This window comes from Ptychodera flava, chromosome 22 (assembly GCF_041260155.1).
Source record: "Ptychodera flava strain L36383 chromosome 22, AS_Pfla_20210202, whole genome shotgun sequence".
NCBI classification, from domain to species: domain Eukaryota; kingdom Metazoa; phylum Hemichordata; class Enteropneusta; family Ptychoderidae; genus Ptychodera; species Ptychodera flava.
The window spans coordinates 4,970,818-4,986,888 of NC_091949.1; the positions used below are offsets into that span (position 1 = coordinate 4,970,818).

Sequence of the window (16,071 nt, forward strand, 5' to 3'; positions counted from 1 at the left end):
AGTCAATCTGGCTTTACCTGAAGCAACATTTGCCTTGAATTTCAGTAAATTGTTAGTATTTGCTGGCTGATTTTTTTGTGCAAACAAAGGAAATACCATTGTTTTCTGTGTAATTATAAACCTTTTCCCAATTACTCCCACAATGCAGTTTGATTTTATCACACTTTTCAAAGTTTTCACATCAAATTACCACAATTTTCAAAAAAAATATAAAATTATTATCAACAATTTAGAATAGAACCAGTAGTTTTAAGTGTACCCCATATAATGTCATAGTTATTATTATGTAACAATTAAATGTTGAAACTGGAAGTAACTGTTATGATTAACCAATGACATTGTAGTAGCTTTAAACATAACCAAATAGTTTGATTAGAAATATTATTTGTAATCCAAGGGATAACTTTCTGATACTTACTCTGAAATAGATAGTTTACTGACAAAATTTGTAGATATACAGATATTTTCACATTTTGCTAATTTTTAATGCATTTGTCTTCCTTGGTTGTGTTACCAAGCATATTTCTATAAAGGCATTTACTCGTGCTCAAAGTCAAAATTTATCGATAACTTCGTTCAAATTTGTCCTTTTTTGTTTCTCAATAATGTTAAAAGTTGATAAGGAGAAGTAAAAGTTTAAAATTTATATTCGCTTACAATCACACGTTTATTCATATTTACTTGTAATTCTACCAAGAGGTTTACATTGGTATTTCTTTAGTTTTAATATGTTGTCCACTGTCCTTAAAAGCTAATTGATTGTGGGAAGGAAGATATTATTTGAAGTCCACAGGAAATATAATTTGCATTACCTTTGTTGGTATGTGTTTGTTTGCATCGTACCAGTATATGCAGAAATGGACGTTATTTGTTGCATGGTATTGCACAAACCTGTCCATTATTTTCTACAATGTTGCACCCATGTCTACACTTGATGTGGTAAAACTGCATGAAGTCTGTCTTCAGATTCAAGTTCAATTTCATAATGTCTGTGGTTCACAAAAGTAAAGTCAATCATGATTGCAATGCAGCGACAATTTCTTTCTCCTGTCTTTTTCTCTTCATCAATTTATTTCGTCTCCTGGTAGAAGTCAATCCGTACAAGCCATCGTACGATTTTAATGATATACGCAAACGGAAAGATGAACAAGGTATGCAGCAATGAGAATTGATAAGTCCTGGAAAAAGTAACAGTTGTTCACTTAGAGTACAAGAAAATAAATAATTGTACAAGAAAATAAATAATTGAATAAATAAATAAATAAATAAACAAACAAACAAACAAACAAACAAGTGAATGAGTAAATAGAGAATGAAAGAAAAAGATAGATTTACTATAGCAGTACAATGTTCACCTTTAATTTTTTTTTGTTAGATAAAGTGTATAAACACAATACATTTTAATAGATTCCAAGTATCTTCAAACCATGATTCTTTTAAAATTCATCATTTACAGTGGAAGTAATGAATTTAGTGTATTAACATGAGACAGTTTTGTGTCATGCTCTCTGTATACTAGAGTAAAAAAGAACTGTAAAGTAGTTAATAGGGTTCTAACATCTCTTCCAAAGGATGCTGTGCCACAGATTTTAAAAAAAATTAGCTGTTCCACATTTAGATTTCATCATTTCTATAATAAACAACTTTCTCATGATAAATCCATGCAATTTAAATCCTGCGTGTCCAGATATATGTATTAAAAAGGTCAAAGTTCAATTTGTAAAAACTGTTCTCAATCAGTTTTTGAATATTTCACCAAGACTTAGTGAGAGCTTGGATTTTGATGGTCAGTGGAATTTTAAGGGAACCATGTACAGTAACGACCTGGAAGTTAAAAGCATGCTCATCCTACTGACAAAGATACACAGCTATCGGAATTATTGTAATTATCTCATTGTCATGGAAACCTTCGAGTGTATAACTGTAGACTGAGCTGTTACAGTACAGCAAGGTCCGCAAATGTTGGTATGGCCCTGTACTGTAGAAGAAGTAAATGAAATAAAGATCCTTACAAGGGTGTGACAACAATCAAGCAAACAATGTAACATTTCTATTGTCATGATTTTATTAACAGCATTGTTGAAATTGACAAGCTGACAGTTATTTGGAAATTTACATATGAATGCATCTACGTGTACATCCAGCAAAATCCAACATCAGCTGATTGTAGATTTTCAATTTTATCACTGACAATCGTTGTATTTTCTCTGATCTCTATTCAACAGTTACTGAAAAAGACGTGTCGCCGACAAGAAAAGCAGGGTAAGATGTAATGATTAATTTACTTCTTGCATTCTTTCCTTTGTAAAGCTGATGATTATGTGTCTGTTCAGATATCACGCATAAGGTATATCATGTATGTTTGTTAATTTAAGTTGTGAATTGCATGGCTAATGATGTACAGATATACACACACATGTGCTTAGAGTTATGATGGAAACGGTCAAAGTACTCACGACCACTGTATTTATGTTGGACCACTTCAGTGATAGATGGTGTATCGGTGATTTCAAACAGTAGCTCTCAATCCCTACCATTGCTGGGCGCTGATCACCTCTCCTAATTTCCAACTCTGCTCCGTTCCTCGAGTGAGTCCCCCAGCATCCAGAAAACCATGTGCTGCCTTTGTTCCACCATCTAAGGCTAGCTTTGTGTATTGCTATTGTTCAAAGAACTCATCCAATTGATTCTCATCAGTTGAAAAATTTATATGGACATTTTCTCTGTTGACAATACATAGTAAAATTTATCTTGGAAGAGACGCATGGATTCTCACATTGATTTCATATATTGTCCCAAACAGTTGTCTTGGATGAAAGTTGTTATTTGCTCTGAACTGAAAAGAGAACATTCTAGATGTTTTTTATGTGAATGCTGACAAATCATGTATTTTTCATTTTCACATTTTGACGCGCATGCTAAAAGAGTATATGTTTCTCAGTCATTGAGAAAATATAAGAGTGCAGACCTGCATTTAAACATGGAAAAAGTAGTAAATGCCTAAAATGTGTAATTTAAAAAAAAATCTTGCTGCCTCTTTTGATGATATATCAAAGCTATATGTATGTTGCAATCAGTGAATATGGATATTCAAATGGTTTATGAAATATTAAGGATTCTTATGAAGGTCCTTGATCTAGATTTCCATCTAGTGCATCTTAAGGAGTCCAAGATCAGTATACAGCTGTGATGTGTCTTTACACAAATCATACTATGCCATTTGGCACGTACGGTCTAGTGTCGGTCTAGTGTCGGTACAGGGCAAGCCATACAAATTCCAGAGTCTGTTACATATAAACAGTTTCTTTGCATTGATATATGGGTAGACAGCGTCCTAAGTCATTGACACCACAAAGCATAGACATCGTCTTTGTGACATGTATTGTACAACCGACTCACCCCTCTATCTCCAATGCGACATTCCCGTGCCTATTACCTGCATTCATTGGCAGGATTCTTCTATTTTAAATGCTGGGGAGAGTAGGATGCTGAAAATGAGGTTGTGATTTGCTTATAGCAGAGACATGTTGTTTATTTCAAAAATAAACAGAAGTGGTGACAAGACTCAGACATATAACTTAAAGGGGCAAAAATCGTAACTTTTGATGATGTTTGTCATTATATTTTCCAGAAAACAAGCATATTTTCTAATTCCAAGTTAACTGCGTCAACTAAATGTTTGTGTAGAATATGTAAATGAAATCTTTTCCATTCAGTTGTAAATGATGGCATTTGTGCATGAAGGCTGTGTTCAAAAGTTGACCATTAAGCACTGAATTATTATGATTTAGGGAGAAAGACAAGATAATAGAAAATACATCAATGACTAAATGTTAATGGAGCATTGAAAACCAGAGATGGTTTTTATCTCTGAAGATTATCAGTGGAAAATGAGAATATGCAGAGTATAAATTCTTGAGTCTGGCTTTAGATTCTGTGTCATATCTGTGATAAATGTACAGCGAAAAGTTTCTGGAAACTCTATCATGCAACTGCCAGTTTGGCATTTGTTATGTTGGAGAAAAAAAACAGTATCAGCTTTATATATCCCAGAAGTGAATAATTGGAGGTATATGTACTCCAGTGATAAGTCGTCTTCTCTGGATTGCATACTCAAAAGAATTTTGATAAATACACCGTGCATCAATGAATACTAATATATCAAGCATTTTACTCAGCTATGCATGTGAAGAGTGTATCTCTCTTAAACAGGCAGTTTGCAATCACACTCTGCAAACGTGTATTCTGTACTCAGCAATCAGCTTCAGTCACTCCCAGCGAGGCAGCTTTCATCTTGTCTAATTTATGTCCAGTACATGAAACCATGTCATTATTCTCAGATTCTGAAAACTTCCTGGAAAACAGAAAATATGATGACTAAGAGACGTTCTGAATAACACCATGAAGGCAGATGTTATTGGTAAAGTCAGGGTTACTCTGTTTGTTGTCAAACATGGCATACTCTAAGGTACTTGGGAGATTTTTGGAATTCATACTTTAAATATTTGTTGCACCAAGTCAGAAATTGAAAAAAACATCAGAAAATCTTGGTTTACATGGTTTTGACCTTGTGGAATTCGATTTAATTTGGACTCTGCAATATGAACAGGCCGAGCAACTTTGGAGGTCAGAGTTCGTACTATTTGTATAGCATTGACATTGAGATGGAGTTTATTGTATCTACTCCTCATCAATTTTCACTCTGGAATTTTCCAACATCATAATTTGCACTCCCCCGTGCCTGAAAGTTCACTGGTCTCCATAACACTGAAAGTCACTGTGTGCCTAGGAGACATTACCACATTGGCTGTTGTAATAAATCTTCTGCATCAACTCAAACCCACTGGAGCTTTTTTTGAGTTTTGTGTGGCCTCACTGCTGAATTCGGATCGCAGCGGGAAATGGAACGACGGATCAGGAGAAGCAGAAGACGTTCACGTCCAAGGAGGTGATTACAATAACATCTATTTATGTAATACACACGCCATTTAGCCTAATTGCAAAAATCTTGTAATCAAATCTCAGGGGAGACATTGTGCAAAACTTCTTTAGTCCAAAGTTGATCTTTGGGTCATAGAAACAGCCCTAGTACCTATATTTCATACATAGTGTGTATTTTCACCTATATTTGAAGTGAATGACTGACTGAGTGGAAAAAACTCGTTCATTGTAAACTTTTGATCAAAATTTCAAGGGATAGTAGCGGTTCCTGTTTGGTTGCCCTGGCAACAGTGATGTCAAACATTCTTTTTTCTATGAGTTTGTATTGATGTGTTGGGGTGTCCTCTGTTCATTTGTGAGTGCTGTATGTTTGGTGACAGCTGAAAAGCAGAAAAAAGTCTTAATGTTGTTGTGAAAGAGTAATGGTGCAAGGTTGCTGTCCTTTCATCCTCCTTGTATATGGATACATTCCGTGTGGCCTCTAGGGCAAGTTATTCCATTTCAGGGATTTTTTGATGGAAGGAAAGGTCTTTGCTCATAAGTCATTGGCACTCAGTGAATTGAAAATCTAGATTTTGTCTTGTATGTAACTCTATTAACATGAACTTTCAAGAACAGTTTGAGTTGGTCAAAGTTGCCATGACAATGGATGAGACAGTTGCCTAGCAATAATATAAGTGTGACGAGGTCTATTTGGTTTGTTTTTGTGCGTTCAAATTTACGTTGCCATGAAATAGTCACTTGCTGGTTCATGGATTGATATAAAATTTTATTCTGATTTGAAATGAGAGTTTTTGTTTATCAGTCAGAGTTAGTAAAACCAGAAGCTGCTGTAGGGTGCAACTTTTCTTTAGTAGGCGTTTATTTAATGGCTTGCTGTTTTAAAGGTTAATGTCAGTATGTCAGTTTTCTCTACATGTTGTCTTGAAGTGTTGTACAGTGAAAGAGGGAATGTGTGACTCCCTGAGAGAAATCAGAGGCTGGTAGAAGGATACTTGTAACTGTAACCCAGAAACTAATAAACCACTTCTCAGTACTTGATCTCAATGGAGTGTTGTAACACTCAAAAGATAAGCGTTTATCCTTAAACTTTCACAAAGCGGAGTCTTTTTTCAGACCACTATTCCACTGCTCAGTTACTTAGTTCATAAATGAAATATGGATCCATCAGTCGTAGATGCTTTTCATGGAAAGCAATAATCTTTAAAATTTCAAATTAGCAATTCTATTGAGACTATCAGAAGAAAGAGAAGTCAGTTCCAGAACTACTGCAAAGTTAGCAATACTTGGAATGTAACCTCTATAATTTTTCTTGGAGTGTAACGGCTATAATTTTTCTGTTACAAAATGATAAATTAATTCTTTTTATATAATATTTGCTTTGTGATTTTTATACATTGATATTCTCAAATGAATTACTGTGACAATATAGAGACATTGAATTAGGAACTGCTTTATGAATTAATGGATAATAAACTCCAAACTGGCATTAGTTTATGCAATCAAAACAATCATATCTCACATTGTCATATTCATCAAGCATTTAAATGCAACACTTTTATGAACTTTCTCAGAAATAATATGGCAACACTTAAGTTTGCACAATTTATTTCAGTTTACTATATCCAGCGTAGTTTAAATTGGATGAAAATTACTTAATTGGTATTTGTACCAGTATGATTTGGATGCATTTGTATGCAAAATCTATTAACTCCTGACCTAAAATGTTTTCCATAAATAACATATTAAGGCTGACCTGCGATGTTTGGTACATGCCTTTTAACAATGTTTGTAAATACTACAGAAATGGATATCCTTGTTTTGAGATTTTCTGGAAAATTTGTTGTTGGATACACTTGATTTACAGAAAATTCAAATGGTAGAACAAGCAATGAATAGATAAAGATTTTGAGATGAAGTACTTGAGAAACACAAATAACAAAAATACTGCGTGAACATATACATGACTGTATATTAATCACTGATGATTCTGTACAGAGCTTGACTTTATTGGAATTGTAACTTTGAATAACTTGTCATGAAACATCTTTGTACCATACAAATGAGCAAAATGATTCTGCAGTATATACGTGTGATTAATTAATATTTTCTATCAGTAATCAATCATTATTATCAAGTTTACATGGGTTATGAATATTCATTGTAATAATTACTCATTTGATTTGCATACATTGTGAATATTTAACATTTCTATTTTCGTAATATTTTTATTTCATTGGATTTGCACACACACAAAAAAATACTCATGATATGTTTGTGTAAAAAGTTGACAAATGCATACCAATGTAGGTCAGTGATATTGTTATGAGGATAAATTCACAAACTTTGTTAATTGGATTCATACTATGTAAATGTCAGCTAGTGTAACACAAGCCATTGTTATCATTTCTTTAATTGTTGACCCTCAAGAGCTGTCAACTCCAGTTGACCAAGCCAATTTTTGCCTCTGACCTCACTGACCATCGCAGCTGTTGCTGTAGAGCCTTCCTCATTTGTAACCAAGCACCATCCCTGACATGAATTAAGCTGATCAGGGCAGTGCATAGAATATTGGTGGCTATTTTGGTAATTTTATGATATAGGAATACTGAAAATAGCAACACTATGCAGCCAAATGTATTGTGTAAGCCGACACCCAACAATTATAGTGATCATTGCGCTCACTTTCATATTGATGTAAATGTAATTAATATGCAGTGTAAAATAGGAAATTATCATTATTATGTTAGATGGTATACAATTAGCCATTCTGTACAAAGGGTAAAAAGTGGCCATGTCCTACAAAATATGACACTTGATCTGTCTCTGAAAAGATGAAAATGATTTGACATTGTAGTAGTTTCTGGAAGTACATTACATTTATGTTTTTATCTAACGAGATATGCAATGTGTCAAGATAATTCAAAGAGGATTAGGAAACAAACAGCCATTTCAAATGTTGATTAATTTTTTCCATGGAACAGGTCATCGTACATTGTATTTTAGGTGTGGCATTATGCAGATCCCTATTCTCCATTTAAATGAAAAAAGAATTAAAAAAAGAATAATCAGTTATAGCTGTCAGCTTGTGGAACTCAGTATGGAGTTGTCAGTTATTTTTATTTCATAATTTACATATTAGCCTACCTGGGAATTCGTTGGTTGTGCACAAATCATGTATCTCGTAAAACAATTTGTAACTGTGTCACCTTTTTTGTAAGCATTTCTGAATTTTGTCAGTTTTCCACAATGAATGCACAAAGGAGTAAACATAAAATCTTATCTTTTTGGCCCTTAGCAGGAGAATTGAGAAATTATCAAAATTTTATTCTAATATGTTTTGAGGTGTATGAGTAGTTTTGCCGATGACTTTTCTCAGCTCATTAATATTCATTACACAAGTCCAGTAATTCTTTATCAGGCTTTTCTCAATATGCAAATATAACCTTTTGGCATGGTATGTTTTGGTGCAATGTTTTGCCGCTTTATAGATCAAACTCACCATATTTTGTCATGATATAAATCACTATAAGTGAATGAATAGATTAACGCATGCATAAACCGATAAAACAGTAAATAAGTAAATAAATCGGTAAATAAATAAATGTGTTATGAATAAATTAATAAATGATAAGAAAAAATTGTTGCCAGGGTAACCCTCATGAATATTCATCATGTGATGCAAGGTTTGTAACAGTAGCAACATTATATTTAGTAACAAATTAGGTATTGATGATTTGGTCATGTGACTATGATCCACACATCAGTGGAGCAGCAGCACGCATTGTGGTCACATCTGATGGAGTCTTTTGTCAGACTGGATTTGCAGCCTATTGTGTTTGCACAAATGGCATGAACACAGTAGCTGTTATCCACAGTGCTGTTTGAGTAGTGTCTAGTGTAGTGCTGTACTCCCACTTCTCTCCTAACTTTGAAACAAAAATACCGGTTTGTGTGCGTGTGGATCTGCTACAAGCCTAGGCCATACTTCACTGGTGAGTCAATATAATCAGCTTTAACTTGGCTATCTTAATTGCCTCTGTTGTATTTCCAACCTGAAGTTGAAGTTAATGTTTTTGTGTTGATTGTCAGTGATAGCATTGATCAGCGACATCTGGTTGGTGTTTTAATATTTGTAATCTTGGATATGAAGTGATTCAGAGACCCCATAACGACACAATGATCGCCTCATGGCCGCGTTTAGAACACTATTTTTATCAATTAAATGAACATACATCTCAACAACATACATGTTTTATGTTTTAAGGACTTCATACGAAACGTGGGGACATTGCTTGCTGCTGGTTTCTGTCTGTCTTTGTCAAAAATTATTCCAAATTTTGAAATGGTTCCATGGAAACCATGATTTATGCACCATACTTTTTCAAAGACAGCAAATCACTGCACTGTAGATTTTGTCCTGATGCCACCCAGCTCAGCAAATTTACACCATTGAGGAATATTGTATATATTATTTAACCTGTAATGGTTTTTAAGTACAAAACTGTTATCTTGGTTCTGAAAGCTACAAACAGGGTGATGATCAGATCATCAGAAATGAAAGCTGCCTTTGTATTACTTGTGTTAGCAAATTTAGGTGTGTCCATAAAAAAGTAGCAAAATTAATTTGGTAAAAATTAAAGCTAAATTGATTTTCATAAGGTTTATAATTAACTTTAAAGGCTTTGCAGATTTACATTTGTCTCTTTTTTTTCATTGTATCTTTGTAGTCTTTGTTATCTTGTATGATAATAGTGCAAAAGACACTGGTTATTTTCTGTGAATATCCATTGACACTATCAATACCATCCTAAAGCAGAGAGTGTAAAGGTAGAGAATTCCTTGAGTGTTTTCAGTCCTGATGTATTGCCATACAGGTTTTAAAACTGTATTTTTGACTACATTATAATACCCGGTATTTGGAGTGCAAGTATCATTTGTTACAAAACGTGTTTGTTTTATGTTTTCCTATCATTGAATTATCACATCAGAATTGACAGTCAGTCCCCAGCCAGCATGTGTCTCTGTGTATTTTTATCTCCTGCAACGTTGACAGGGATGGATGCTGCACATCATCTGTGTAGCTTTACACTCAGTATTCAAGTCACAACCTCTGTAAATATCATCCAGAAATTTCTCTGTACAATTCTTTCAGCAAATGCACATGAGACAGCTGGAGAGATGGTTACTAGTAAACATGGCAGACTCTCAGTTGGAAAAAACATTGATGCGATCATAATTGGATGTGATGTAATTGAGCACTAATTGGATTAGCAAGGCTATTCTGTTTAATTAGCAGCGCAGGGGGCCAGATATGCCTTTTAACATGGTACATGTATCTATAATGTATGTTGGGAATACAAAGACAATGTACGTCTGTTATAATTTGAATAACTGGTGTCCTGTTTATGTGTAGATGTTATGAAAACTTCTATTTTCAGAAATTGATAATAATATCATTTCACAGAAGCCAAACAGCATCTATAGTAATCAATATCATGCTTTCATGAACACAATAGTGTATGTAAGCTAATTACTCATTTCCAGTGACCCGGAATTTATCTTGATATATTCTACTAGAATAAATAGTGAATCTTGATTAATTTTTGTAGAGACTGCCATTTTGGATATACTGCCCGTAAAATAAATGATGAGATGTTGAATAATATTCTGAATAATATTAGTTTCATATCAAGTAGAGAGAGTAAGCCCTAGCATACTGTTTGTTTTTGAAATGGATTAAAGAATATCTAGGGAATTTTAAATAGAAATATAAATTTGAAAGAGACATTCATAAAATATGGTTCCTAGTGTTTGAACCAAAGAAAACTATCCAATGAAAATCGTTTGAAAGGAGCAAAAAATGAAATAGTTGCCATGACAACCGAGCTGTCACTCTCAGATCATTTCCAATTCAACTGAGAAGATGACTTCATTGCTTTTGGAATTGAATCATTTGAAGGAGAAAGTGCTAATTTGGTGAAGCCTAGGTTTTGCACAAATCTAGCCAAGTATTAAAATTATTCCGTTAGTTCAGCCATTGTTAATGCCAGTGTGAAGTCAGTGGCCCTGCCCAGGGGATTAGTTCCATGTTGGAAAATCTGATGACATGGAAACTGACAAATCCACGGATACAATTTGGTCAACTCACCGGGGCTGCTCAATGCCATAGTTCTCCAACTGCCAGTCATGATTTATCTTATTAAGTCCTGGGCTTTCATTTTTTTTCAGTCATGATAGACTAGAGGATTATGGGAAAGTTGTGGGTACTGGATGAAATAGACTAGAAAAATGTTGTACATGAAGAATAGGAGACCCAATAGAAGTACAGTGATTATAGATCAGTAACTTAGGGTTTCTACTTCAGGATTTTGCCACCACGGCCTAAAGCTCAACCTAACCCTCATTCAAAAATAGGCCTCCTAGCTGATGGTGTTTAACAGCCATTTGCAGCTGAGTTCTCTATTATAAATTCTTGCTAAAATAAGGCATAGCCAATCTGAGTTGCAGTATTTCTGTATTTACTCATAATGATAGGGGAATTTGTCACCGTGAAAACAGCATTTGTGGATCCCTGGTGTTGTGTATCAAACAGGCAGTAAAAGGTGCCATTGTTCCAGTCTGTCACAGACCCAGACAACCACATAACGATTCTGACCTTTCTAAAATAACACCAATTACAGGGGACTAATGTTTGTTCACAGACCCATCAACCCCTGTTTGTCACGCCAGGTAACAATACTTGACAAAAGTAAATGTACTGTGCTATGTTGGCTGTGCAGAATGTGCCAAGTCACGTGAATCATTCCTAATACAGAGTGTTACCAGCAATTGTATGTCCTGACTTTACGTAATGAATAATTCTACGTAATGAATAATTCAGAGACAATCAGGTGATCAGTCTCATCCAATCAGATGGTTTCTCTTTCACCTGTGTTGCTGTGTTGACCAATAAAATTCAAGTATCACTTGATGCTGTCCAATGATGTTTGGTGTATGATTTTAATGTAAGCACAAACAGATTGATGTAAGGTGTCAGAGGATTATAAAAAAAGCCAAAATGAAATCTAAGATACCTGCAACATGTGTAGACAGCTACATTCTTGGAAATGCCGACCTGTGTAGCTTTTTTACATCTGATAGTACATCCTCTGAATTGACATGATTAGACTTTAAAATTTATCAAAACAGGATGACTAGCAACAAATCAAAGTAGCATGTGTATGTCCAGGAAACATAAACCTTCTGTTCACTTATCTCCCACCCCTCTACCCCCCACCCCCCCACCACCCTACTCGATACCACCAACTCATCTGAATCATATTACAAGTACACTGTACTTACATATAGTATTCAAACATACATTCAGCTAGCTTGTTTGGCATATAATCCTGTTTTCAAATACTCTTTCATATACATTTGATATGTTATCTGGACCCAATCTTGCATGTCTTTCACACTGCTTAACCCTAGTACATAAATACTCATATATACTTTTAGCTGGTTTTTGCTCATATATCATTTTTTTTATCTCTATATTTCTCTTTTTGTCTTTTTTCAGGCAGCAGTGGGCGATTCCTTCTGCCAGAAATACCATTGAAAGATACCAGCAACAGCCTAGAAGTATTACAGACTACGAACCAGGGAAGTCGTCCCTAGCTGCCAAAGAGAAAAGTACGGTAAGTTGGCAATAGATTGTCATTCATAGAGTTTGTTCATAATGTGGATAAGCAGATAAGCAGTCCCTGATGTGAAATCAAATTCAAAACTTACTGATTATCAGAATCTGAGTTTAAATCGCTGATTTCAGCAGCTGGCTCTTACAACTATGTATTTCAGCGGATAAAGTTTAGTAGGATCGCCAGGATTTTATCATGAGTTTTTCATCATATTAGCAAAATAATTTAGTGGACAACAGAAAGTTATCACGTTTCCCACATGTGCTGCTTTACTTATTATAAGTAAAAATTCAGGTATAAAATAGAAAACTTTACAAGAATTTAGCAGTAATACACAATGAGAATTGCCTTTTTGATTTGCGCAGTAAGATTTGTTCATCCGATATATTCAGATGTATCTATTGAAAAAATTTGTGTCACATGGTTTTTATTAGCTACTATAGACTATAGTCTATAGAAGCTATTGGGATGGGTATCTGTCCGGCGTCCGTCGTCAGTCTGTATGTATGTATGTATGTATGTCCGTTTGTGAGGCGTCCGTCCACTCAAATATCTTGAGAACCGCAGTACTTACTGATTTGATATTTGTTGTGTAGATGAAAATATGATTTTGAGAAATTTTTTTTTTTGATATTGTTGAAAATAGGCAAATTAATGCCAAAAAAGGTGTTTTTGGTAAAAAATCTTCTTCTTCATAACCGCTGGTCAGACAGCTTTGTTATTTGGTATACAGGTCCCTAGGGATAACCCAACTTAGATTTGTTCAAATTGTGATGAAATATGCAAATGTGTATTTTTAAGGAATTTTTTTGTCATTTTTGGTCAAAGTTTGACTTACATTGTATGTAATTCTTGTACTGTATAAACCCTATCAATTCACCCAGAAAAAAATAATTAATATGTTTTTAAATAATTGAATTAATTAGGAAATCATCAAAGCCAAAATAATTTTAGTGTGGAATTATCAGAAAGTTCAACTTTTTTTGACAGTTCATAGTGAATTGAGGATTAAAACATGTAAAGGCAACTTTCCTGAATCCCAACTTTGATATATTCTGAACCACCATTTATGTTATCTAAAAGAAATTGTTCATAATAGTTTGTCATGATAGGGTGGTCAAATAAATAGAGATAGAGAAAGTTCTAATTTCCATTTATGGTTGACTTGGTAAGGATAAAATAAGATAACTTTTTGAGGAAAAAAATAGAGTGGTCAATTAAAAGAGTGGTCAAAGTGATAGGGTTTTTATGGTAAAGCTGGGCTGTAAGATTCCTAATGTGCTATTTATAGCAATTATGCAATCTGTGTAAACAGTGCAATGAAAGTGTAACATGATTCCTTATGATGCTTTTGATGACCTTGAACTTCTTAAGTTTCAAACATTTGTCTCTTCAGTGTGCTTTCTCTGAGTACGTACAGTCTCAACTTATTCAACAGAACTTACTTAAAATGTTAATTTGAAAGTTAAAATGTGCTTGGTTAATAGAATGAAAATACTGATATTAAAAGATAACCAGCTCAAGATTCTTTATAACCTGACAGATATGCTGTTTTTTTATGACGTAAATCTTGATTTAAGCAAGTCTTGTTTACTTTAATTAGAATGTAATTAACTCTCCTTTATTTGCTATTATAGACTAATATACCGGTAGTCTGTTGAAATATGCAAATCTGTGTTTGTACGGAATTTTTTTCTATTTTTGGTCAGGTCATCCTGAAAGGAGCTATCAAAGATATCCACCTTCTTCATCAATACATGTGTCACAAAAGGTTATTCTCTACATAACACAGCAGATCTCTGTCAACTGATGTTGAGTAGCTTGTTTTTTTCAAAACCGCTGGTCAGACAGCTTTGATATTTGGTTTACATGTCCCTAGGATGACCTTAGTGAGATAATTTCATAGAGTCAGGAAATACTTAATTTTTATCCATGGCTATAGTAGCTTCAGGGACTTTGCCCTATGGTTTTTACTGCTTTACATCACTGACTTTTTTGCACAGTCGTTGAATGATTTATCTGTTTCTAAATGGTTGCCAATGACAACACATTGTGTAGCAGTATCTGTTACCTAGGAAACCAAACAGTCGTGTCATTTTCCTCATGCGTCATCACCACATCAGGGTATTTCTGAAATGTGAATTGTAATGAATCAAATTCAAAACAAGGCACAATCCAATATGATTTATTTAAAATGACTCAGAGAGGACACGATCAGAAATATTAGCAAATTGAATCAAGGTTTGTGAATTTAGCCATTGGGAGATATATGCTAAAAGTGATTTATGGATTGAAAGTTAATGGTTTGATAAAAAAAGGTAAAATACTGAAGCAAGGACATTTAAATATTAAAGAAATCATCTTGCCTGCATGTGGAGTTTTGCAAGTCGTCAGGGATGAAAGCCGAATCGTAAGAACACCTTTCAGAATTATGTGCAAGCCAGACATCTTCTCTAATGTCTGGCTTCATCTGTTAAGTGAAGTATGAAAGAATGTTGTGAAAAGGGACGATAATCTATGCTTTCTCTGATGCATACCTGATGAAAAGCATCAAGTACCTGATGCGATCTTGGTGACAGTCAAGAGTGTTAAACAGTCGATATCAATCCAGCTTTTGATGTCCAAGGGAGACACTTTTCAATTGAGTTATTGATGTGTCGGTGAGAACAGTCAATGATTCAAAAAGTCATTTTTTCCTTTGAAACTCATAGCTCAGCAGATATGCCAAAATTTTCACATGCTAGTCTTCAAGACTCAACAAAGCAGACTCAGCCTCAAGGTCAACTCTGATATGTATGAGTCATCAGGGTGAATCACCTCTGAAGTTCATGTACAATACATGTACTTATCATGATAGTTTGGCTAGGTAAGGTAATATAATTACTGACTACCATGAAAAATAGGTCTTTCAAAACAAAATAGAAATAAGACATAGCCAGACGTTCTCTCCTGCAGTGTGGATCGTGCAAGAAAACGTGTGATTTTGTATTGAATTTGATAAGTATTGATCAGTTAGCTTCAGGGCTGTAAGATCACGGTTGTAATGCACACGTCCATTAAGGTAAATGGTTTCCTAGGATTTCTATTCAGAGCCATAGGCTGCACATAGCTTTATCACAATTGAACAGTTCTGCCTGATAGATGGGTAATAACCCATGTAATGAGAAATGACAAGGCAAAATTGTCAGTTTACTGTGATGGGGTGGAGCAGGGATTGCTAGGTTTTAAGCTTTAGTTTCGTAACATGATTACGTGTATTGAGTATTGAGGCATTATTGTATTCAAATGTAATGACCAAACTACAAAGAAATACTGAGAGACTTTCATTGATTATTCAGGTCTGGTATTTCAGTCTCAATATTTGTTAATGGAAATAGAAAAGTTTGTGTAGCAATTTATCCACTCGCATTCTGTAGTGTTAAATAAACACAAGTTTTCTACCCATTCTGCC

General features: G+C 34.4%; 1 protein-coding gene across 50 annotated transcripts in view; it reads left to right on the forward strand.

Moving 5' to 3' along the window:
- LOC139122505 (mucin-2-like) overlaps positions 1 to 16,071 on the forward strand; it is a 166,389-nt gene that overhangs the window by 108,943 nt on the left and 41,375 nt on the right. For 37 of the 50 annotated variants that reach the window (XM_070687919.1, XM_070687924.1, XM_070687913.1 and 34 more), the window contains 3 exons: positions 1,089 to 1,151; positions 2,226 to 2,262; positions 12,503 to 12,620. In XM_070687919.1, the coding sequence (XP_070544020.1) occupies positions 1,089 to 1,151; positions 2,226 to 2,262; positions 12,503 to 12,620 (218 nt within the window). The remainder of the gene's footprint in view (positions 1 to 1,088; positions 1,152 to 2,225; positions 2,263 to 12,502; positions 12,621 to 16,071) is intronic. The other 13 variants (XM_070687917.1, XM_070687922.1, XM_070687920.1 and 10 more) reach the window with 1 other exon arrangement.